Consider the following 24,546-nt stretch of genomic DNA (forward strand, 5'->3'; position numbering starts at 1 on the left):
AGGACCCTGCCTCCCAAACACCCTCCCTCCTTCTGGACCGATGAGGAAACGGACCCTGCCCAGGAGCTGCGAGAGCTCAGGCCTCCATAGAAGGAGGGAGCTGGGGCGGGTGTGGGGCTCAGACCCAAGAGACTGGCCACAGTGGAGGGCAGAACATGGCCTCAGATGGGTTTCGCTGTGGCTGGAGGCTGGGGAGAGGTCTCCAGATGAGCAAAGGGGTGGAAGAGACAGTGAGGAGCCAAGTGGGGGCCACCTGGAAATGCTGCCTGTACCAGGCCCTGGCTCCTCTGGCACAGTTCTGCCTTCTCACCAGCCTGGACTCCTCTTGGAGAGGGGCCTGGAACTGTGAGCTCAGGACCAGCATGGGGACAGAGGCAGCTCTCTTTGGGAGAGGACTTTCAGCAAACCCCTGCTGGGACTCACCAAGAATTTCACCCTCTGCACTTCCAGTTCCGCCCAGAATTCCATCCCAGCACTTCCGGCTTCCTCCTTCTTTGGAGGGGGAGGAGGAGGTGCTGTCTTCTTGGGGGGCTCGGGCGGGGGCTCAGGGACTTCTTCCTTCTCCCCGTTTTCCGTACTGCAGGGCAGGACACACACAGTCAGGGAGCACCCGAGCAATTCATTCACTCAAAGCCACTCTCTGGGGGCCCATGCCATGCCAGGTCTGGATGGTGCTGGGGACAAGGCACCCTCAGGTTCTGCCTTCATGGCGTCCTGCCCAATGGGGTGAGGGGTCCTTGGTAGGACAGGAGAAGCTCAGAGGGTGGCGGGAACCTAGAAGAGATACCTGCTCAACTTAGGAGGGGCAGATGTCAAAGCAGCCTCCTGGAGAAAGAAGTCTGGGAAAGTGTTCCCGATAGAGGGAGGCGCACACAGGCTGGTGGCAAGCGGGGAGCATTCATTTCTCTATCTTTTTTTGTTTTTTCCAGTGCTAGGGATTGAAGCCAGTGGTGCTCTTCTACTGAGCTACAGCCCCTGTCCTTGTCCAGGGTCTCACTAAATTGCTAGTTGCTCAGGCTGCCCTAGAACTTGCCTGTCACGTGCCAGCCACGGGGTTGTGTGTGAGCTATGCACACCTGAGCGTATGGGAGGACCAGCCTGGTGTCACATGCTCTTTGGGCCCTGCAACACACTTGGGCACTTTCCTCTCACTCTGCCTGTGTTGCCACACAGCACCTGAGATGGGTGTGACTTGCCAAGATGTCAATCAATCTACTGACCTCAAGACATCAGGAAGCTAGAACCAAGCCCCTGAAACCTGACCCCTTGCCTTATTTAGAAAGAACATTCCACTGAGTCTCCCTTTGTGTGTCCCCCCCCCCCCCAATAAAAATAAAGAATCCAGGCACAAGCTCTCTCTCTTTCCAACAGATCCCCAAGGTCAAGAGCTGCTCAGATGTTGAAAAGGCATTCCCGATTTCTGTGTGCTTCGCGCCTTCTTCACCTGGCAATTGATGTAGCCGGATCTTATGAACCTGGATCTTGTGAACCCGGCATAGGCCACCAGCCGGGCTAGTTGGAGCTACTTGCCACCTTCCTGCTTCAGCCTCCTGACTGTGCCCGGCTTCCCTGATTCCCTCCACAGGTCCCTCCCCGTGCTTGGGTCTGGGCTGGATGATGCTCTGGTCAAAAGACAACTTAGGGCACTGAACTCAGGGGCCTCCCAGTCCAGAAGGGAAGCAGTGACAGGGGCCGGGACGCCCCAGGGCACTCACTCGGCTTTCTCAGGCTCAGGCTCGGGTTCGGGTTCTGGAGGCAGCTCCTCCTCTTCTCCATCCACCTGGGGACAGGACACAGGTCTAAGCCTTCTCCAGTGCTGACTACCTGTCCCCTCTGTCCCTGCTTCTCACACCGCCTGGCAATCCGAGTTCTACACCTGCCTCACCAAAAGGGCTTATGGCAGAGGGGACCAAGGGGACCGAGGCTCCCCAGGTGAAGGCCTGGCCCAAAGCCCTGCAGAGTAAGACCGACTCCAAGAGGAGCTCTGGTCCCCTGGGCCTCTCATCACCTCGACACCTGTGGCAGACAACTGTGGCAGACAACTGTGGCAGTCACCGCTCCATGGGCCTCAGGACACTTTGGGGACCTTTCCCATGTGGGTTACTTCATTTCCCACAACCAAGTGTCTCTGAGAGTCTTTCCGAGTGTCCAGGACTCTGTCTCCTTGGGTTTTCTGGGTCGTGGTCCCTTTCCTCCTAGGTCTCGGGCTCCCCCGGACTCGGGGTATCTTTCTCTCTCCCAGCACCCAGCAAGCCTTTCTCCAGGTGTCTGTCCCTGAGTCGCTCTGAGCCTCCCTGTCCCTGAGGTCCTCGTCTATTCCTCCTGACTCTCGCCCCCTCCCCGCGTGCTCCCTCCACCCACTCCCTGAGCCTCCTCCCTCCCACCCCCTCTCTCCACACTGACACCCTGCTGTCCCCTCACCCCCAGTTTCCTTTTGAGAATGGGGGAGCCTTCTGGTGTGGGCGGCTCCGCCGGCGTCGTGTCGCCCATGTCCCCAAGACCGCCAACCCCTTCGGGCCGGAAGGGGCTCCCATCGGCCACGGCCACAGCCCCGTCGACGCCGCCCGGTCCTGCCTCTTCCGCAGCCGCCTCCTCGTCACCGGCGCCCTCGGCGGCGTCGCCCTCGCCCTCGCCCGCGCCCTCGCCGTCAGCATCGCCGCCCGGCCCAGCGGGCTGCTCGCCGTGCACCTCGTCGCCGGTGGGGTCAGGCATGCCCGCCAAGAGCTCGGTCACGGTCACCTTCTTGGCGCCCTCCACCAGGCCGCCGCCGAAGAGCGAGCCCCAGAGCAGGCGCAGCGCGCCCGCCGCCGCCCCGGCGCCCGCAGCCCCCGCGCGCGCCAGCAGCGCCCAGAGCAGCGCGACCACCGCGGTCGCCGCCTCGCGCGCAGTCAGCCGCCGCAGCCGTCGCACGCGCCGCCGCAGGCTGCGGTAGCTGAGGCCGCGCAGCGCCCGGGTCGCCACCGCCCCGAGCCACGCGCTCATGCCCGCCGCCGCCGCGCCCGCCGCGCCCTCGGGGCCCGCCGCGCTCTCCTCCGCGCCCTCGGCCGCCTCGCCGCCCTCGTCCTCGTCCTCCTCGGGCTCGCCCTCGGGCTCCGAGATCTGCGCCGCAATCTGCATCTCGAAGATGGTGTCCTCGCAGAAGCTCACGAAGAGCTCCATCTTCTCGGCCTCGCCGCCCTCGTTCACCACGTCGAAGATGAACTGGCGCTTGGACTCCTTCACCTGCGGCAGCAGAGGGGACAGGAGGGAGCGCCGTCAGCAGGGGCTCCGGACAAGGGTGACCTTGGCAGCGACAGATTCACTGTGCAAGCACCATTCCAACTTTAAAAAAATGATTTTCTACAGGGCATGGTGGTACATGCCTACCATCCCAGAGACTTGGAGGCTGAGGCAGGAGGATCGCCAGCCTCTGAAATTTAGTGATAACTTGTTTCAAAATAAAAATAAAGGCTGGGGATGTAGCTCAGTGGTAGTTTGCCCCTGGGTTTCCTTCCCAGTACCGCTAAATAATTAACAAATATCGTGTGTGTGTCACACACTTGTATACACACAAAACTATATATATATTTACTTTTAAGAGACAGGGTCTCAATATGTTGGCCAGGTTGGGGTCTAACTCGGGGAATAAATTGATCCTCCTGCTTCAGCCTCCTAAGTAGTGGGGACCACAGATGGGCATGACTTTGCTGTACCTAAACATGATCACTAGCGGCCATTTACAGCACCCACTGTAGGAAGGCCTATATGCTTCAATAAGGGCCAGGCCCCAAACTAAGCCTTTTAACAAAACTCTATGGGCCATTACCCTCACTGTACAGATGGGGAAAGTGGTCCCAGCAAGTCCTGCACCTAGGGTGACACAGATGAGAGGTGACAGAGGTAGCATTGGCCTCCCATTGGGCTGGCTCCAGAATGGTGTTTTTAGTTTCTTCGAGACAGAGCATTGTGGTTGAGGGGGAGAGTTCTAAGTGCTGGGGTTGGATGACCTTGACTGAACTCTGTGGGCCTCAGTTTCCCCCTCTATAAATGGGAGGTAAGAGTAGGACCTATAATCATAGGGTTAGTATGGAGATTAAATGAGTTAGTAGATACTTAGTGATTGGAACAGTGCTCCACACCTAATAAATGCTATATATTGTCCATGTCCTCCAACTGCCTAGTGAGCGATCTAGGCCACACATGGACACTTGAGGAGCGGAGGACATAGGAATGGGAAGGAGTGGCAGGATTAGTGTTTGGAGGAATGACACCAAGGGAAACCGGGCACCCCGGAGCAAGGGGTGGGGAAGGTCAGGCCCTCCACAGTGTGTACAGGGAGCCAATGTGAAGGCCACGGTGAGTGGGGGCTTCTTGTAGATGCACAGAAATGCAGACATCCTGGGTACAAAGATGTGCAACCACACAGGGCCCGGATGGGACAATGATGCCACGCGGGACATGGGGGAGTGTGAAAGATCTCGAATGTGAGGCACCCAGACCTCAGGGGGAGGCAGGTGTGAGGAGGCTGTGGTGGCAGGGGAAGACGGTGGAAGTAGGAGGCCACAGTCCACACGGAGGACATGGGCACGTGGGGCAGACATGCAGGGCCAGGGCCCCTTGCAGGGCAGCAAGGAGCGTGGTATGGGAAAGCCTAAAGTATGCAGTCAGTGCCCTTGGGGCCCGCCGTGCAGCTGCGAGCCTTCCAGGGAGACCGGGGGTCAGCGTAAGAGGCCCAGAGCACGAGGACAGGGCTCCATGTAGGACAGGAGCCTACGTGTGCCTGAGTCTGGTGACAAGTGTGAGCAGATGCGAGGGGCCAGGTAGCTAAGGTGGTGAGAAGGGTCCCAGTCTTGTGGACGACAAGACAGGGCAGATCAAGCAAGATCGCGGGGGAGGTGCGTGCAGAGACAGAGGCTCCTGCAGGACAGAGGGAGGTGTGGAGGGCGGACCAGGGCTGTGCAGGCTTGGCTGGCGGGCAAGGTGAGGGCATGCAGGAAGGCCACCAGGGAGACAGGCAGGGCTGAGAGGGTGTGAGGTTACATGGGGAGTGCAGGGAGGGATGGGAACCCCGTGGCTGGATGGCATGGTGGGCGGGGACTCCCCCGGGTGCGCGGGTAATCGCGGTTGTGGCAGGGCTGCAGTGAAGTCACGTGGGAGATGAATGACACACACTGGGGCTGCGGGAGGGCACAATGACCAGCTAGGGGTGAGTGTGCACGAAATGTGCACCCACGCATGGGCTCAGAATAAATGGGGGCTTCTGAAACGTGTGCTAGGAACCCCGGGAGGCGTTTGAGGGCATGTGTGGATTGGTGAGGGGTCACCCATCATGTCAGGGTATCCAAGAGCCCCCAAAGTGAGTGTGCAAAAGACAGGACACAGGCCAGCCAGGGACAAGAGAGAGCCCATCCGGGACTGCTGGGAAGGTGAACAGGAGTGTGAAATCGTGTGAGTTCAAGAACCAGACAGAGTGGGCGTGGCTGCATGAGGGCTCTAGGGACGCGCCAGAGCTCCAGGGTAAGTGTGCAAGGGCATGGTGTGCAAGCACGGAGGGCACATCAACCCAGCCAATGCACAAAGGGTGTACAGCCACGTGGGGTCCCGGCGCGCAGGACCGGCCAGCCGTGGGAGGCGAGCAGGCGCATGCGCAGATCTCCCACCTGCGGCATCTCCCACTGGGCGCGGTTGGTCTCCGAGATCTCGAAGTAAATGCGCTCGATGCGGCGAGAGGCGCCCATGATCTCGATGCGGCCCAGGTAGGGCCGGAAGTAATCGAGGATGCTCTCGGCCAGCTCCAGGAAGGTGCGCAGGCGAGGGTCGTGCGGCACGTGCTCGGACAGGTTGGTCAGCAGCACGGCCACGTTGAAGCCGATGTCGCGGGCTGGCTCCTGGAAGCGGTTGGCGAACTCGTCGCAGTTGATCATCTCGTTCTCGTCCGCTTCCGAGCAGGAGAGCAGGAACTGGATCTCGGGCCCGGAGAACTGCTTCTGGCTGTCCATGGCCTGCGGGTGGCAGGGGCGGTCAGCGGGTGGCCGCAGATGGCTCCGCGCTCTTCCTAAAGTACCTGTGGATTTCTCTCAGAGACGGAAACCCCCAGAGTCACACGCCCAGCACCCAAGGCTGACTCCTGGCTGGACGGCGGCACAGGGAAGATGGTACCAGCCATCAAAACGTGAAAGGAGGCCGGGCGCGGGGCCCACGCCTGGATCGCAGCTGCTCGGCTGATGAGGCAGGAGGATCGCGGGTTCAAAGCCAGCCTCGGCAACGGCGAGGCGCTGAGCAACTCGGTGAGACCCTGTCTCTAAATAAAATGCAAAACGGGGCTGAGCATGTGGCTCGGTGGTTGAGTGCCCCTGAGTTCAATCCCCAATACTCACCCGTCAAAAAAAGTGAATTGATGTCCCCCAAAAAACAAGAACAAAAAATTCTGAACTGCCATCCACTGTCAGAGACACTACATTTTCAGAGATGGTAAAATGTGGAAATTGTGTCCTTTTGCCCTTTCCCACCTTTCCTGGAGGTGACCACTATATTGGTGTGACTTCTTCCAAACCTCTGTCAGTACTTCTATTCCCTATGTCCAGTTGTTGCTCACAAAAAACATGTGATTCTGGGGATGTGGCTCAAGTGGTAGCGGGCTTGCCTAGCATGCGTGAGGCACTGGGTTCGATTCTCAGCACCATATAAAAATAAAATAAAGATATTGTGTCCATCTGAGACTAAAAAATAAATATTAAAAAAAACATGTGATTTTGTACATTTGTGTGTGGGGGGGGGTAGGGGGGGTACCAGGGATTGAACCCAGTGGTGCTTAACCACTTAGCCACATCCCCTGGCCCTTTTTAATATTTTATTTAGAGACAGGATCTCCCTGAGTTGCTTTAGGACCTCTCTAAGTTACTGAAGCTGGCTTAGAACACGCCATCCTCCTGCCTTAGCCTCCTGACCTGCTGGGAATACAGACGTGTGCCGCTGTGATTTTAACTTACACAATCACTGTTATAATCATGCAATTTGAAACTTCCTTCTCCCATTCAACTTTATGCATTTAATATTGAGATAGAGCAAATGAATTCATTTTCACTGCTATGTAATATTCCTGTCTTATAAAAATAACATCTCTATGTCCCCCGTGATGGATGTTTAGATGGCTTCCAGCTGTTTTGTTTTGTTTTACTTTACAGTCAACACTTTCATGGGACATTCTTGTGCGGATCTACTATGCTACTTGGCAAGTGGTTCCCGAGGGCAGTTTTTTAAAAAGGTTCTTGAGCACACAGCAGTAAGAAAGCATTTTACAATGTGACTCAAAAAAAAAAGTTTCAAGACACAATTCTGACTTTTGCTGTGCATCACACTCTGCAGAGTTCTCTTTTATCTTTAAAGATGCTGGTCATGACTTACTAAGTTAATTTCCTGATCTACAGCTGGGCTGCAAAAGGCAGTCTGAGAAATGCTGCTCCGAAGTCTGAACAGAAGCGAGATCCTCGGGCTGTCAGGAGGGCTTTGTCAAAAGCCAAGAACTCTGCAAAATGCTTTCTAAATGAGTAACACTCTTTGCAAATCATGGAGGGCTCTAGAAACCGCAGAGCGTGGAGACATCATCACACAGGAACTCCTGTCCTCTCCCCTAGCGCCACTGACCTACCTCCCCAAGATAAACGGTGGGACTGTCTCCTCTCTAAAGCCCACGCCTCCACGGGGGCCTGGGACCCTTTCCCCTCCATTCATTCCTGAACTCTGCTCCTGCGATTTGCTGATCTCTCTGAGTCACCCTCCATTTGCTCAAGGCCTTCATTTGAAATACCTTCTTCTCTAGCTATTATTCATCCTTTGCTGGAGTCTCTCTTCCAGATCTCTAAAGGTTGATGGGATGGTGCAGGTAGGGGATTTGCACCTTCTTCTTTTCCTGGGAATTGAACCCAGGGACCCCTATCCTTGGAGCTACAGCCCTTTTACAATATTTTATTTAGAGGCAGGGTCTCGCTAAGTTGTTTAGGGCCTTGCTAAACTGTGGAGGCTGGCCTCTGCACCTTCTTCTTGAGATATACATTTTCCAGGAAATAACACTGAGGCCCCAGGCCCTGCCACTCTGCAGGGATGGTTACCAAGTCTGTGTCTCTGGGGCCTGAGCGCTCTCCAGAATCCAGACTCTTACAGCAGAAGCCCTACCTGACCTCCCTCTGTAGTGTCTCCCCCACCCCCCGTAATGGAAGCATGCAGAACTGAACTTTTTCTGTCCAGACCTCTGGGCCCACAGTCTTAGCCATCACAGGAATAGCGTCCCCACCCACCTAGGTGCCAAGCTAAGCTCTTTGAGTCATCCTGGAGTTTCTCTTTTTTCTCACCGCCTACATCTTATCCCTCCGTTGATCTGTCAGTTCTGCTTTCTAAATAGACCCAGGACCCACCCACTTCTGCCTGCTCCAGACTCCCACCTCCGCCACCACAGAAGCCTCCTTCCTCATCTCTGATCCCCCACTGTCCCCACACCCAGTGGGTCACGAGTCCTCCCTGGACTCCATCTCTGTCAGGGTAACAGTCAGGGTCCCCCTGGAGCCCAGTGGCCCTGCACATCTGTCCCTCTCCCCACTCAGACTCTCCCTCGTCCCTCCCCTCAACCTCCCCCTGCACCACACTGGCCTCTTTTCTGTCCCTCTGTTTCCATTTTTCTGCCTTTACACTTGCTGTCCCCTTGCCTGGGACACTAGAATGTCCCTCATCTTCATAGGGCACAGCTCCAACACCCCCCCTAAGAAAATTGCCCCCAGCCGCCCGGAATGCAGGGCACCCCCCCCATGCTGGCTCGTCGCCTCCAGACCACAGATTAGAGCCTGCAGTTATTCTGCTGATTTACTGACTTCAACTGTCCCTCAACTCTCAGCTTTGAGGCAGGGTCTCTGTTTTGCTCACTGTTGTGCCCTCGGGACTAGGGCCATGCCTGTCACCCAGGATGTATTCACCTCGTGCTGTGGTCTGGAGTGGCCCCCCAAGGTGCTAACGGCTTGGTACAGAGGTGGCACTGCTGAGAGGTAGGTGGGACTGATGGGAGGTCCTTGGTCATTGGTGGCATACTCTTGAGGCCTTCCTGTCTCGATTTTCCTAACTAGCTCATGAGGTGAGTGTGCTCTGCCACGTGTTCCTGCCGTAATATAATATGCTGGCTTCACCAGAGGCCCAAAGCCACGGGGCTGCTGGATCTTGGACTGGAACCTCCAGAAGAGTAGGCCACAGGAAACCTTTGCTCTTTATAAGTTAATGGCCTCAGGTATTTCATTATAGAGAGGGAAAGCTGACTAATACACTCACATTTGTCTAATGCATGAAGCGTCTTGAAAGTTGAGAAGAGTTCTGAAATTTGTTCCACTTTTTGAAAAGCAGTAAGTCTTTTAAATTCTGTACATGCCTTTTAAACCATAAAGAAATGGAAAAGCAAGTTTGGGGAAGCACAGGATGCTTTGTGTTTGGGAAACCTCATGATGCTTTGTAAATAGTCCAACATTCAGAGATGAGAATATCACCATTTTGCCATCTCTAAGAAGCCAATGTTTATGAACACTGAACATCAACAGCTGCTCACAACACAAAAGAAAAAGTGACCGGAGGGGTGCATCTCCTAACAGATGGACACACAACCACATAAGGATCCTGGCAAACAAACAAAAAACCCTACAAACCCCAAACCAGGATGTGATTAAAAACCTCCAACTTAAGATCCAGTTTATAGGAAACAGGGACAGAGGAACATGTGAAGTGAAACCAGGAGGTTGCATCCACCAGACTCAGATCACGGGGAACTCTGCGACTAGGACACCATTAGCCCATGAGAGACGTCATGGGGAAACAATGCAAAATATCCAATTAATAATTTTGAAATCATGGGCTGGGGTGGTGGCTCAGTGGTATAGCACTCGCCTAGCACATGCGAGACGCTGGGTTCGATCCTCAGCACCACATAAAAACAAATAAAAATAAAGGTAATGTGTTCAACGACAACTAAAAAAATTAAAATAATAATAATTTTGAAATGATGCTTTGGAAATACTAAGTTACACATAATTCTTCTTACTCTAAAAAGTGTGCCTACTAAAAAATTTTACATTATACATGTTGCTCCTAATCTGTTTGTTGGGCAATGCTGCCCTATAGGACCAAGCACCGGGGTGTTCAACAGATAAAAGGGAAGGACAGAGAAAAAGGGACCAAGGGGGAAGCAATAGATTAAAGGAAATTGAAGGAAACATCAACCAATCACAATGGGTAGATGGTGTTTGGATTCTAAGAAACTGAAAAACAGTAGATAAAATAGCTGAAAACTTAAACACTGACTAGATCTTTGATGATTTAAAGAATTATGAGCTGGCGCGGTGGTACACACCTGTAATCCCAGCACTCGGGAGGCTGAGGCAGGAGGATCCTGATCCACAGCCAGCCTCAGCCATTTTAGCAAGGCTCTAGCAACTCAGCGAGACCCTGTCTCAAAATAAAAAAATCAAAAGGGCTGGGGATGTGGCTCAGGGGTTAAGCACCTCTGAGTTTAATCCCTGGTATTAAAAAAAAATTACAGATACTTTTTGTTTCATTTTTATCATTTTGCCTTTGGTTAGCAGTGCTAATGCCATTGTGGTTTGTCAAATTAAAAAAAAAAATCTTATAAGATGACACACTGTAGGACACCATTGATACAAAGTGTCCAGAATAGGCAAATCGACAGAGAGACAAAGCCCAAGAATGGATCCTCGGGGGTTGGGGGAGGGGTAACAGGAAGTGATGGCTAAAGGCCCTGCTAAGTAAAGCAACTGCTGCTAAAAGTGTAATCACAACCATTGCAAATAAATAGATAAAACAAAGGGCATGGGGTTCCCTTTTTTGGGTGCTTAAAAATGTTCTGAAATTAGATTGTAGTGGTGATGGCACGATTCTGTAAATATACTAAAAGCCACAGAACTGCACATTTGAAATGGGTGGGTTTGCTGGCATGTGAATTATATCTCAATGAAGATACTTTTACTTAAAATGAAGTCTTTTTTTCCTTTAAAAATTTTTCTTTTAGTTTTTAGTTGTAGATGAACACAATACCTTTATTTTATTTCTTTTTAGGTGGTGCCAGGGATCGAACCCAGTACCTCATGCAAGCTAGGCAAGCGCTCTACCACTGTGCCATGACCCCAGGTTCCCCCTCAAAGGCTTTTTAACCAAAGAAGATGTTCTGGAATCTGCAAAGCCCTTCATCAGTGGAGACATGTTTTGTAAACTGTCAAGAACTAAACCAACCAGGAAGAACTTGTGAATTATAAAGCATTGCTATATTTTGATGCAAATTTGCATATGAATGAAATGCAGAAAAAAAAATATCTAGGGAGATATTTACCCCTGTGTAACAATGGCAGCCTTTGGAGATGTGGGATGACAGCAGGACTAGAGATGAGGACCAAAGGTGACAGTAACCCTGACTATAAATTCTTAACTTTTAAAAGAAGAATGTATTCCTGTTTGGCTAATATTACCTATTTAGTTAAAAATTAATAAAAAATATTTAAAATATAAGCCAGGTGCAGTGGTACACGCCTATAATCTCAGCAACTTGGGAGGCTGAAGCAAGAGGACTGATTTGCAAGTTCGAGGCCAGCCTCAGCAACTTAGCAAAGTCTTAAGTAACTTAGTGAGACCCTGTCTCAAAATAAAATATAAATAAAAAGGACTAGGAATGTGGCTTAGGAGTAAAGTGTTTCTGGGTTCAATCTCTAGTATCAAAAAATAAAAAAATAAAAAAATAAAAAGTAAAATAAAATATTTTCCATGTAAAAACCAAGTATTTTGCATCACCAAGATAACACCAGAAAGTAAGTCAAAAGACAAATGATGAATAACGAAAAATAGACACAACTCCTACCACTAATAAAGTTTTAACCAATCCAGTATATAAAGAGCCCCTGGAAAAAAATACCAATGTTTCAATAGAAATGAGTCAAGATAGGGTCGATTCACAGAAAGATAAAAGAAATAGCACGCAAAGAGCCCCAGCCGCCTCATGGGAGGGAGACATGCAAGTTAAAATTGCACGGTGACCCTATTTTTTACCCATCAGATTGGCAAAAATCCAAGATTTGAGAATGCGATCTGGTGGCAAGGCCATGGGGAAACAGGCACTCTCAATGTCACTAATAGGAGGGGAACATGAAAGGCAAGATCTCAGATGACAAGTCCATTTATTTTACCGTTGAGCCCAGCAGTCCTCTTGGAAATCTATCCTCTGATATGAACTACTCATGTACAGAGCGTGTGTTCATGACAGCCGGCACTGCCAGTGGCTCACAGAGCCTTTCTTAGCACGCTCACTTCCACCTGCTGGAGTTTGGCAGTAATACACCAACAAACGTACACTGTGCTGTAAACTGCACCCTTGTGCATTGCACAACTTGCAAAACCATCCATGGCAGCCCTGACTGCCGCATGGGTTGTATTAGTGAACGCTAGGAACAAAACAAGCGTCCCTTGACAGGGAACCGGCAAATAAACCATAATATACACACAAAGTAGAAAACCGAGCACCTATAAAAAAAGCATGAGGAAGCTCTTCAATCTCCAGAATATTTTGTTAAGTAATACAGACTGGCAAATAGTACCCTATTATGAAAGGAAGGAGGAAAATAAGAGTATTTGTATTTTTGTGGGAAAAATGATGTAGGATACAAAACTAATAGAAGGGGGAAGGGGAGAAAGGGTACATTGAAAAAAAAATCAGGTGAACAAATCATGTCTTCAAAAACGATGACACAAGAACAACTTCCCGAGTTCTAGATTGGAACTCTGTGAATGCTGAGCTGTAAAACGACATCAAACCTTGGATCTGGGAGCCCCACACGTTGGAGGGATCCTTAGCCATTTAAAAATGAATGATGTGAGCCAGGCGCGGTGGCACACGCCTGTCATCCCAGCGGCTCAGGAGGCTGAGGCAGGAGGATCTTGAGTTCAAAGCCAGCCTCAGAAACTTAGCAAGGCCCTAAGCAACCCAGGGAGACCCTGTCTCTAAGTTAAATACAAAAAGGGCTGGGGATGTGGCTCAGTGGTTAAACCCCTGGGTTCAATCCCTGGTACCAAAAACAAAAAAACGAATGAATAAATAAAATGAATGACGCGCACTTTACCTCCCTCATAGTGCTTTTTGGTTCTCTTTTTCTCTTTCCAGATTTTTTTTCTTTTTGGTTCTCTTGCGGCCTCCTTCTCCCAGAACCTCCTGCCAGTCTCTTGAACCACATCCCCAGCCCTTTTTTTTTAATTTATTTTTTAATTGTGAGAGCGGGTCTTGCTAAGTTGCTGAAGCTGGCCTCTAACTTGTGACCAGCCAGCCTCCGCCTCCTGAGTCCATGGGACCAAGTCCTAGGTGTACTCTGCATCTGGCTTCCTGCTATTTATGTATTTATTTATTTTTGTTGTGCTGGGGATTGAACCCAGGGCCTTGTGCATGTGATATACCAACTAAGCTATATCCCCAGCCCCTTGGACTGTTTATTAGACTAGATTAGAAGATGGATCTGGGCCAGTGTACTTTAGTATGGGGCTACCTAAGTTCTAATCTCAGATTTGTCACCTAGCTGGGTGACCTGGGCATGACACATCACTTCCCCAAACCTCAGTTTCCACATCTGTAAAATGGGAAGACAAAGCGGCCCTGACCGCCAGGGACTGGGATAAGGATGAAATGAGCTGATTCATTTCCACATGGGACCTGGCATGGAATGAAAATATCATAAATATTAGCTCATTTCATGACAGTGAAGTGCTCGGGTCCGTGATGTTCTCTTTCCTTTCTGCAGTGCTGGGATGGGACCCGCGGTATCTTGCATGCTAGGCAAGTGCTCCACCACTGAACCACAGTGACATTTAGGAGGCTAGAGAGATGGGCTGGGAAGGCGGGGCTCCCAGGAGTGCGGGGAGAGGCTAGGGAAGCAGGCATTGCGCTGGGGAGCAGGGGAGGCTCCTGGGCTGGATCTTGACAAAGACAAAAAATCTCTTCACCATGAGAGAACTGAATGCCATCTGAGGGTCAGGCAGCGGCAGGTATCACTGTGAGTTGCCTGATTTGCATAATTGTTCTGTGGTTATGTAAGAGAATGAACTTGAGCTCAGGAAATACACACTGCAGTATCTAGAGGTAAAGGGAAATCGTGATGGAGCAAATTTGGTAAAAAACTAACATCCAGGCAGCCTGGGGGAGGGTATGCAGAAATGATATGTTTATGCAACTCATCTACAAACCTGAAGTTATTTCCAAATGCACAATTAAGATGGGGATGGGAGAGATCTGGGGCCTGGGGTCCAGCTCAGTGGCAGAACTATGCTCAGCATGCACAAGGCTCTGGTTCATCCTCAGCAACCCCCGCCACAAATTCAGGCAGTAAGCATAGCAGCCGCCGTCTCTAGGGTGTGCACCGTATCCCAGGGGCTGCTACCTCCACTGTAGTTTCTGTGATCCACTGACTCCCCATTTTACAAAGGAGAAATCTAAGGCTCACGGAAGACAGTGACTTGCCCGGGGTGCATTGGGACAGATGGCAGAGAAGCCAGGCATAGTGGTGCACGCCTGTAATCCCTGCAACGTGGGAGGCTGAGGCAGGAGGATCGCAAGTTCAAAGCCAGCCTCAGCAATTTAGTGAGGCCCTAAGCAACTCAGTGAGACCCTAAGCAACTCAGTGAGACCCTGTCTCTAAATAAAATATAAAAAGGACCAGGGATGTGGCTCAGGTGTCAAGCACCCCGGGTTCAATTTCTGGTACCAAAAAAAAAAAAAATGGTCAGATGGCGTAGCTGGCCCGGGAGAGGCAGACAGAGAAGGATCCAGCTCCCGAAGAAGCTGGTTCCATTCCACCCCTCCCAACAACTTCATTGTTCAGACCCGAAGTGGCCTAGTTAGTGATGGCTTAACAGGGCAGAGACGAGATCCCTAAATGCAACTCCAGGTTCTGGGTTGGATCCTTGACAAAGTAAAAAGTTTCTTCAGGATGTGAAAATGGAATGAAGGCCTACTCAGTTAGACTCTAAGTCCCATGGAGGCAGGGGCTATGTCTGTCTGGGTTGTTGCTGGGTCCACAGGACAGAGCTGGGCTCAGAAAAAAAACCCAGTAAATGTCTGTTGATTGAATAACAGATCCCTGTTCCTAATTATGATAATGTTAAAACTATTAAGAAAGATAACAGTAACAATGGTTCTCATTTATGTTACTGTTGATGCATTTCATCCTCAAAACAACCCAAGTCCTATTCTATCCCATTTTTCAGGTAAGGAAATAGAGGCTTCCAGAGAGATCTCCTGCTCAAGGCAGGGAGCCAGGAAGCCCCGGCTGGCAGCTGGCATCCCCCCTGGACCCAGCCCCCCCCCCACCAGGCACCCACCTTCTGGAAGTCCTTCTTGGAGATGAGACCGCGAGGATCGGTGACGTAGTCCTGGAAGGCCTCAGAGCCCACGATGTCCTTGAGCTTCAGGAACATGTCAAAGAACTTGAGGATCATCTCCACGTTGGACGAGGACTCCACCAGCATGTCCACCATCTGCCGGGCAATCATGCCGTTCACCACGTTCCCTGTGGGCAGCCCCAGTCAGTGCAGCTCGGCGGAGCCCCTTTCTGGATTCCCTGGGCTTGTCCCTCTCTACTCAGAAGCCACCAGAAGCGCCCGAGGTCCCCACCTCTGTGCAGGTGGAAGCTTGCCCCCCAGCTCCCAAACCTTCCCTCCGAGGGTCACCTCCTGATCTCCATAAGCGCCCCTGGCCAACCCGGCTGATCTCACCTTCGCCTAGCTCCCCCGCTAGCTGGTGACATCACCAATAAAAAGAGAGGGACACAGGCTGGCAGCGAGAGCCAGAGGCTGCGCAGGTGATGTCCCAGCACTACATCATCTCATGACAGCCTTGTAAGGGAAGTGGGTGTTCCTCTCTGGTTTTACAGATGAGAGAACTGAGGCTCAAGAGAAAATCACCCACTCAGGCCACATAGCCAGTAAGCGGGTGGGGAAGGATTTGAACCTAGAGCCAATGACTCACAGCCCAGACAACTAAAGGCTTCACTGGTCCACAGAGGTCAATCCGGTCCATGGATGAGGAAGGTGGCCCAGGGAAGACAGCAGGGAGAGGTGGAGACTACGGCAAACTGGGACCCCACACTTCCTCTACAGGCAGTGGCTGGGGTGTGCCTCCTATTCATTTTCTCATAGCTTTTCATTATAACATAATCTAAATTTACGTAAAAGTTGCAAGAATAGTAAGTACAAGGGACCTTCATATATTCCAGATTCATCGATTGTTTTCATTTTGCCACATTTGATTTAAAATTCTCTAGGAATGTATGTTTGTGTGTTTCTTAAACTGTTTTATTAATTAGTAAAAATATATCGTTTCAAGTTGTTGCATTTGGGGGATATTTGTTACACAGCAAAAGCTAACTGATGTTAATAAATAAATATGAATACATGATAAAATATGTTGTTACACTTGACAAATAAATATTAAATTTATAAATATAGTATCCACTTTTATAATAGGCCACACACTTTTTAAGATTTTTCTGGGGACTCAATAAATTAGTATAATACACTCAGGGCCCCCCTATAGTACAAGCTCAGTAAGTGTTTGCTGGGCTTGCTATTGCAAACTCTTCAACAACTTACTGACCCTGACACTAATGTCATCATGTCAGCTAGGGCTGAGAGCTGGAGTCTCCCGGTCTCAGAGGGTCATGTTCAGTCTTGTCTGAACCTTTGTACTGTCCCCATACCCACCCTCTGGTATTTACCTTCCAATAGTGACAGCAACATCACCACCATGTCCTTCTGTAGGTCCAGCAGCTCCTTCAGCAGCGCTATCTGGCTGGAGTCCTAGAGATCCCATGTCCCGGCGGGTGAGGGGGGGCCTCTGCAGAGACACTTCCCCCACCGCCAGCTGCTTCTGCCCCCCTCACTTACCCATCGGGCCTAAGACCCCCTTTTTTCTCCCTTCTTACCTCCGAGGGGACCCGAGTCCAGACATGTTCCTCGGAAGCAGGGGAGGGGACAGAGAGACAAGATTGTGGGGGTGGGACTGGCACTTGGGGGAAGGGAGCAGGCCCAGCAGGTGATGTGACAGGTGTGGGGCTGGCAGACAAGAGGTCTAAATGCCTCAGGAGCGGACATTCTGGACAGAAGCAGATGGACAAAGGAAGACAGAGGCCCAGATCTGGAAAGGGGTGCCTGGTTGTGGAGGGTGCTGACATGCGTATTGAAATATAACATGTGATGGGAAAGGTGGGATTCGGAGTTCAGGAGGAAGGCTGGGGAGGTAGCCCCGTGCTTCCTGGTAAGCTCTCTGAGGGGAAGATGGTAGTGCCCTGTGTTCCCTGCCACAGAGCCTGGCGTAGGGCCAGCAGAGTCAAATTTCCACCTTCTGGCATTTGCATTAGATTGAGTCACATGAAATTGCCAATATGTGACCATTTGAACACACAGAATGGTAATGTCACATGGTTCCACCTAACAGAATGGACAGGACTGGGAGGAGCTCCTTCGTCCTCCATGCTATTCTAGAAGGTGCTGATTCTGATTCTAACATATTTCCATAGTTCCAAAACTCTGCATTCAGATTCTAAGGTTCCGACACTCCAGGACTTCAAAATCCTAAAATGAATGGGCGTCTGCAGTTTGGGTCTGACCATGATCCAGTCCCTCTCTTCTTTTAATTCCTCAACTGGGTGGGGCTCCAGATTCTATTCTCACGGTGCATCCTGAGTTCTAGGGGTGGGTATAAGACTAGGTCTGACCAATCACCACTTTCTTCCCTTTGATTCAGGGAAGGGTCATATGACTCAATGTCCAATCAGATGGAATCTCAGGTCTTTTTCTGGTGCTTTGAGCAAAGAGATGCTCTTTCCCACTGGGCATGTTAGGGGAAGGGAAGCCTGAGGCGCCATTTTTCCTGCCCGTGCAGAGACCCTGACTGAGAGTGAAGCCAAAGAGGAGACAGACTTTCCTGCTAACCCCAGCCTAAGCCCAGATCTGTGATGCAAACTTCTAAATTCATTTTCCCGCCTTAAGCCCCCACTTGGCATTGGATTTCTGTACCTTCCAACCTAGACCTAGACCTAGACCTTGGCCAATAAACTAACGCTGCAGGATTTAGAGGTGGACTTCCTCCAGCATTTTAAGATGACACCAACGACCTGACACTGAGGAACTGCGCTCCTAGTTGACCTCCTTCACCAAAGTCAGAGGACAGCGGAAAGGGTTGCTGCCAGCCCCTGTGGCACCTTTGGGTAAATTAGAAAAAGTTTCCCGTCAAGACATTTCCTGCTGGGAAACTGCAATATACAGGATGCTTCACTGCCACCTGCTGGGAACTACTGTAACGCAGACATCGCTATGTGGATGATGTCTAGGTCAGGACAGTGCCCGTCCTGACGTCAGGCACTGCCCAACTCTCTATGGCAGCCTCGAATATGCTTATCAAACGGAAGCAGAGCAAAGGACGAAGCGTTGGCGCGGCACTAGCGAGGCTGCGAGGCACAAGGGGGTGGGGAAGACGGGGACACGAGGGTTCTGGAGTTGGGACCTTACTTCACAGAGGCCTGGCACAGGCGTCATCTGCCGCAGGCAGGACAAAGGGAGCAAGCTCTTCACCCGCTCTGCCCTAGCGGCCGGCCCCGCCCCACCCCAGGGCTCTCCGCAGAGAGAAAAGAACGTCAGCCAATCATAGAGGAGCTGCGACCAGAAGGGGTGGAGCCCAGCACGTTCAACCAATGGAAGTGCGGGTGGGAAACTGGCGGATTGGTGGGCGCAGGGAGGAGGCGGGCTCATGCTGGAGGCAATCTGGGAGGAAGGTGGATCGGGCCAGGGGGCGGAAACCAGTCTGGAACTTGCCGGGAGCGTTGGAGAGAGAAATTGACCAAGGGGGCAGGTCTTGGAAAGGGACCAGTCCGGGATGCCCGGATGCAGGCCGAGGAAGATCAGAGGGGCTCGAACCTGAGCGAGCTTCATCATCATGTGGGCGAACACGTGCAGGAATCCCACCACTGCGTCCCAGAGGCGGCTGTGCGCCAGGCTCTGCTGGTTCCCGGTGCAGGGGCCCTGGGGCAGGGGGCTGCGTGAGCCCAGGCAGGGCACTAGATGCAGGGCTGCCCCCTCCTCCCATCCCAGCGTGCTGGCCCTACCTGTATGTACTCAGTGAGGCTGTTGAACACCTGTTTTGCCACCGACATGGCCTTGGAGAAGTTCCTCTTGCCCTGCTCCTCAATGACATCCTTGCCCGAGTAGTACCAGTAGAAGTCACTGATGGACTCCTGTGGGGTGGGCAGGGTGTGAGAGGTGCTGAGGTCACTCATGGTCCCACAGCGGCCCTGCGGCAGGTCCCACCTGGGAGGTCTCATCCTCACCTGCAGCCGCAGGAGGTAGTCCACTGTGCAGATGATGATGTTAATAGTGTTCGTGTTCCCTGTCTGTGTCCTTAGGTAGTTTTGGAAATCTAAGGAGGTGAAAAGGCATTCATTCATTGAGCACCTAACGTGTTAGGGGAGGTGGACAGGGAATCATTTGTTCATTGTGCAATAAATATTTGAGTGCCTATGGTATGCCAGGAGGTATATATTAGTTAATTTTTAACTTTTGTAGTGGGGATTGAACACAGGGGCACTTCACCACTGAGCTACATCTCTTGCCTTTTTAAATTTTTCAGGACAGGGTTTCACAAAGTTGCTTTGGGCCTCGATAAATTGCTGAAGCTAGTAATCCCTTTGCCTCAGCCTCCCAAATTGCTGGGTTTACAGATGTGTGGCTTGTGCCTGGAAAGTAATGAATTGTTTTGAGGCACAGCAGAGATTTTTTTAGAAAAGCAAGATTTATGCACTAGAAGAGAAAGAAAGTGTGGGTTAACTCAAGAGTGAGAAACCTCATTAATTTATTTAATAGCTATATATCAAGTACCTACTATGTGTCAGAGGAAGATGGAGGATTATTTATCTAAAATTACTACTGAGGGCCTACTGTGTACCAGATATTGTGGAGGAGCAATCATTTATTCATTTGTTTTTTTCCCTAACAAATTTTTTATTGAGCACCTAGTATGTGTAGTGAAAATAAAGATTAGGTCCTCCTTTTGTTTCTTAATTTTTTTTCAGTGCTTACTATCTGTAGGGAAGATGCAAAAGTGGTCATTCATTTATTTATTTAGCAAATATTTATTGAGTGTCTCCTTTTAAAGGCCAGGGGAGATAAGGATTGGCATCAAGGAGATGAGGATCACATACACATGTGTGTGTGTGTGGGGGGGGTACTGGAGATCAAACCCAGGAACTCACACACGCTGGGCAAGCCCTCTACCACTGAGCTACCTCCCAGTGCTATTCAATATATTCTATTTGCTAAAAGGAAGTGAAGAGTGTCACTTATTCTTTGACACAATAAATTTCTTGAGTGGTCACCATATGCCAGGCACTGTTCCAGACTCTGGATATAGAACTGATGAGAAAACAGTCTCAGCCCTTGTGAAGTTTATATTCTTATGCAATCTACAGCAGGAAAGCCACTTTACATTGAGACCCAGTACCCCTATTCAATCTGAAATTATATTTACGTATACTACAAAGGAATTCCCACCACAGCCCACTAAATCTGTAGTTCCCAACCTCTCAACTGCCTTTCAATGTCTTAAAGCTGCCCAGGAATGCCAATGGGCTACCAGGAGGGGACACTTCTGCATTAAACTGATTCAGAATTTCAAGTGAGCTGATGCCACTATTTGAAAAGCATTGTTCTATTGCATAAAGTTGCTAATTTTTTTTTTTTGGTACCGTGAATGACTAAATCCAGGGGTGCTTAACCACTGAGCCACACCCCAACCCCTTCTTCGGGTTGAGTACCAGGAATTGAACTCAGGGTTACTCAGCCTCTGAGCCACATCCCCAGCCCTATTTTTTTTTTTTTAATTTAGAAGCAGAGTCTCAGTGAGTTGCTTAGTGTCTTGCTTTTTGCTGAAGCTGGCTTTGAACTCAAGATCCTCCTGCCTTAGCCTCCTGAACTGCTAGGATACAGGTGTGCACCACGGCACACAGCCAGAAGTCTGTATTTTCACAAAGACTCTAGGTTAGTATGAAACCACCTCTGTGGACCCATTTGCCAAATGACCAATTCACTGAATTGTCCAGGCAACAAAAGTGGGCTTCAGTTGAGTCCTTTCGATGTCTGTAGCAATGTCACCTTGCAAGGATGGCTTTCACAGCCCTTGAGAGTCCCCTCCCCCACTAAATTGTTCTTTCCACCTGACCTCCTTGGGGACGATTCTTAATCCCTCCATCAGGCTGGCTCACCAAAATGCCCACTTTGTCTGGCTTCATGTTATAGAGGAAAAGCATACCCAAATATTCAAGATTTTTTAAAATAAAAAAACCCAAATGCACAGCCTTCCCTATCAACTCTGTTTTCTAAGTCCTTTGTGTTATTTTAAATGGCTATATGGATTCATGCTCATTTGAATTGGACTATATGCCTAAATTGTTAGATCTATGCTGCTCTAAAGAATTCATCCAATGGAGAACACTGTCATAGAAAAGGTATAAAAAAAGAAGGGACATAGTGAATACTCAAGATATGCAAGGTGTCTGAGAATTGGAAGATATTTCAAATTTGTATTTTATCGAGCTGGTTAGTAAATTTATGAATTTAGGCAGAAGACTGGATTGCAAATTTATTGGGAGATAGAAATCCCACCTGTAAGAACATTCTCACTTTCAAATAGTCACAGACACAGGGAATAAAATTCATTTTACACTCAAAGGCTGATTTCACTTTCATTAAAAATTAAAGAATGAGCCGGTACAGTGGCATATGGCTGTAATCCCAGGGGCCTGAGAGGCTGAGGCAGGAGGATTTCGAATTCAAAGCCAGCCTCAGCAAAAAGGGAGGCGCTAAGCAACTCAGTGAGACCCTGTCTCTAACTAAAATACAAAATAGGGCTGGGGATGTGGCTTAGTGGGCGAGTGCCCTTGAGTTCAATCCCTGGTACTAAAAATTGATTAATTAAAATAAAAATTAAAAAATGAGCCAGGCACCGTGGTGCACGCCTGTAATCCCAGCAGTTTGGGAGGCTGAGGCAGGAGGATTGCTAGTTCAAAGCCAGCCTCAGCAACTTAGTGGGGCCCTAAGTGGGACCTAAACAACTCAGCAAGACCCTGTCTCCAAATAAAATATAAAAAAGGGTTGGGGATGTGGCTCTGTGGTTAAGGGCCCCTGGGTTCAACCCCTGGAACCAAAAATAAATAAATACTTAAAAAATTAAAGAATGAAAATCTTAGTCACATGGGGCACAAAGTTTTTTTTTTTTAAACCTTGAAAAATTTGGATCCATGAGCTTTTGAGAATGTAGAACAATGGATTGTGTCTTATCCTTTATTGAAAAGGATAAAGGAAATATCTTGGGACTCTAGGGCACTCTGCCACTGAGCTACAGATGCAGCCCTTTTTATTTTGAGACAGGGTCTTGTTAAATTGTCCAGGCTGATCTTGAATGGGATCCTCTTGCTTCAGCCTCCTGAGTCACTGAGATTATAAGCGGGCACCACTGCACCCAGCTGGAAGTTAGACTTCTAATCACTCCAATTTTTGTCATGAAAGTTAATTTCCGGGTAGTCTGTGGTTTCATAAGCACCTGCTAAGCATTGTAACCACAATCTTGAGATTGCACATGTTTGTTATAGGAAATGGCCTTGGGTAGAATGTCTGTTGTACAGAATTTTGACTGTTCCTTTAATGCTGCGAACTTTGTGTGCCACATGGGGTTACATGTTCCCATTAGCAGTGTGTTTAATTAACTCACTGTGGCATCCTTGATCTTGTTAAATTGACTGAACCAGAACAAAACTCGTGGAAACCCTTGCTTATGTTAGGAAAGGATCTGCAGACCTTCTTCCTGGCAGTGCATTTTAGATGCAAAATAAATGAATCAATCTGATCAGTTCATTTGAAAATACCAGGCAACTTTTTTTCTCCTACAGACCCAAAGTATGGAAATCCGTCCCAGACTGAACCTTCCAGGCACAGCCAAATGCCTGTGGGAAAACGAGTGTGACTAACTGCCCATTTGGGCAAATTGATTTGGGGCCAAATTGGATTTTGGCAGATTACATTTGGGGACTCAGAGTGATGGGGGGGAAATGAAAATGAAGTCAAGTGGCTGAATTTCAGGACTTCCAGGGGGATTTTGGAAGGTAGGCAGACTGAGATTAGATGAGGTCTGAATGGCTGGTGAGGCCATCATTGAGAAGGGGAAAGGGGAGCTGGAAATTAACTCAGGCAACCATTCCAGATGACCCCCAAACGCAGCTTCCTCTGTGGCCCCCCCACCATGTCCTCACCATTGTTGTGGCCCTCGCACAGCAGCTGCAGGAACCGGAATAGATCTTGTGTGAATTCATCATCAGCCATGACCTTCTCTCCTGAGTGGAAGGGACAGGGCAGGACCCAAAAGGGGTCAGGTGAAGCCAGCACACAGCACATCCATGCACACGACCCATGCACACTGCACACACATGCGCAAAGCACGGGGGTGCTGGGAGGAGCAGCCACTACTTCAAAGACACTATAAGGGTTATAGGCATCCATGACACCAAGGGTTTTGACCTCGAGTCCACGACATCCGCAAATGGAGACTGGAGGGACCCTGGGTCATGAAGCTGGGGTCTCAAGTGTCTTTCTATAGCATCAGGATCCCTCTGATGTCACTACTTGAGTGACACCTGGGAGTGTCTGCTGACTCCATAGACATTCAAGCAACAGGTATTACCCTCTGACCCCTTCCAGATTGCTGGGGTTAATGGATTATGGGGGTTGGGGTCACTTTCCCACAAAAGCTCTGAGCAGGGGAGGACTGGGCTGGGATAAGAGATAGGGATTGAAAGCCAGCTGATTGGCCCAGATGCCTCAAAAGTACCAATCCAGGGTGGGTGTGTAAACATGGGCCAATCGGAATGGGCATCTGAGAGAAGCCAATCCTGGTGGGCTGCAAGGGAGGAGTTGGACCGTGAATGGGTCAACCGGCGCAGGCGCGGGGGAGGCAGGCGCAAACCAATCAGAGTGGATGCTGGGGGCAGCCGGTGTGGCTGGTGGATGGGAGATTTGCTGACCCACCAAGCTGGGGTCGGGGCGCGGAGAGCAGAGAAGGTGGGAGTGGGGGTCACCCCACCCCGGGACTGCGAATCTGGGTCTGGAAGTCCGACAATGTCCAGCTAGAAAAAGACCTTTGCTGTCTTTTCTGGCTTCTACTTTACATATGGAGAAACAGGCTTAGGGAAGATAAAGAGGTACGTCCCCATGCCAAGTTTCGTTGGGGACTCATCGGGGCCCTGAATCTTGGTCTCCGAGCTCCTTATCTCAAGACTTTCCTCGGCCATGGCACCCCCCACCTCTCCCTATGCCCCAGATCCTCAGTCCCCAGGTGGGGGGGGGCAGGTGGGGTTAGAAGGGGAGGGCAGCGGCACAGCAAGGCGAGGGCGGCGGGCGGGGGAATTACCGTTCTGGCGATTGATGACTGGGGCAGCCAACAGGATGGGAGGAGGA

At 50.2% G+C, this 24,546-nt stretch overlaps 1 protein-coding gene across 1 annotated transcript in view; it reads right to left on the reverse strand.

Annotated features, from left to right (window-relative positions):
• Ryr1 (ryanodine receptor 1) overlaps positions 1 to 24,546 on the reverse strand; it is a 111,893-nt gene that overhangs the window by 10,409 nt on the left and 76,938 nt on the right. Inside the window, 11 exon segments of the mRNA XM_078032113.1 lie at positions 424 to 577; positions 1,716 to 1,780; positions 2,422 to 3,222; positions 5,640 to 5,981; positions 15,373 to 15,560; positions 16,767 to 16,848; positions 18,964 to 19,068; positions 19,152 to 19,280; positions 19,374 to 19,462; positions 23,346 to 23,426; positions 24,500 to 24,517. Coding sequence (XP_077888239.1) covers positions 424 to 577; positions 1,716 to 1,780; positions 2,422 to 3,222; positions 5,640 to 5,981; positions 15,373 to 15,560; positions 16,767 to 16,848; positions 18,964 to 19,068; positions 19,152 to 19,280; positions 19,374 to 19,462; positions 23,346 to 23,426; positions 24,500 to 24,517 — 2,054 coding nt within the window.

The sequence above is a fragment of the Ictidomys tridecemlineatus genome, chromosome 15, assembly GCF_052094955.1.
Source record: "Ictidomys tridecemlineatus isolate mIctTri1 chromosome 15, mIctTri1.hap1, whole genome shotgun sequence".
NCBI classification, from domain to species: Eukaryota; Metazoa; Chordata; class Mammalia; order Rodentia; family Sciuridae; genus Ictidomys; species Ictidomys tridecemlineatus.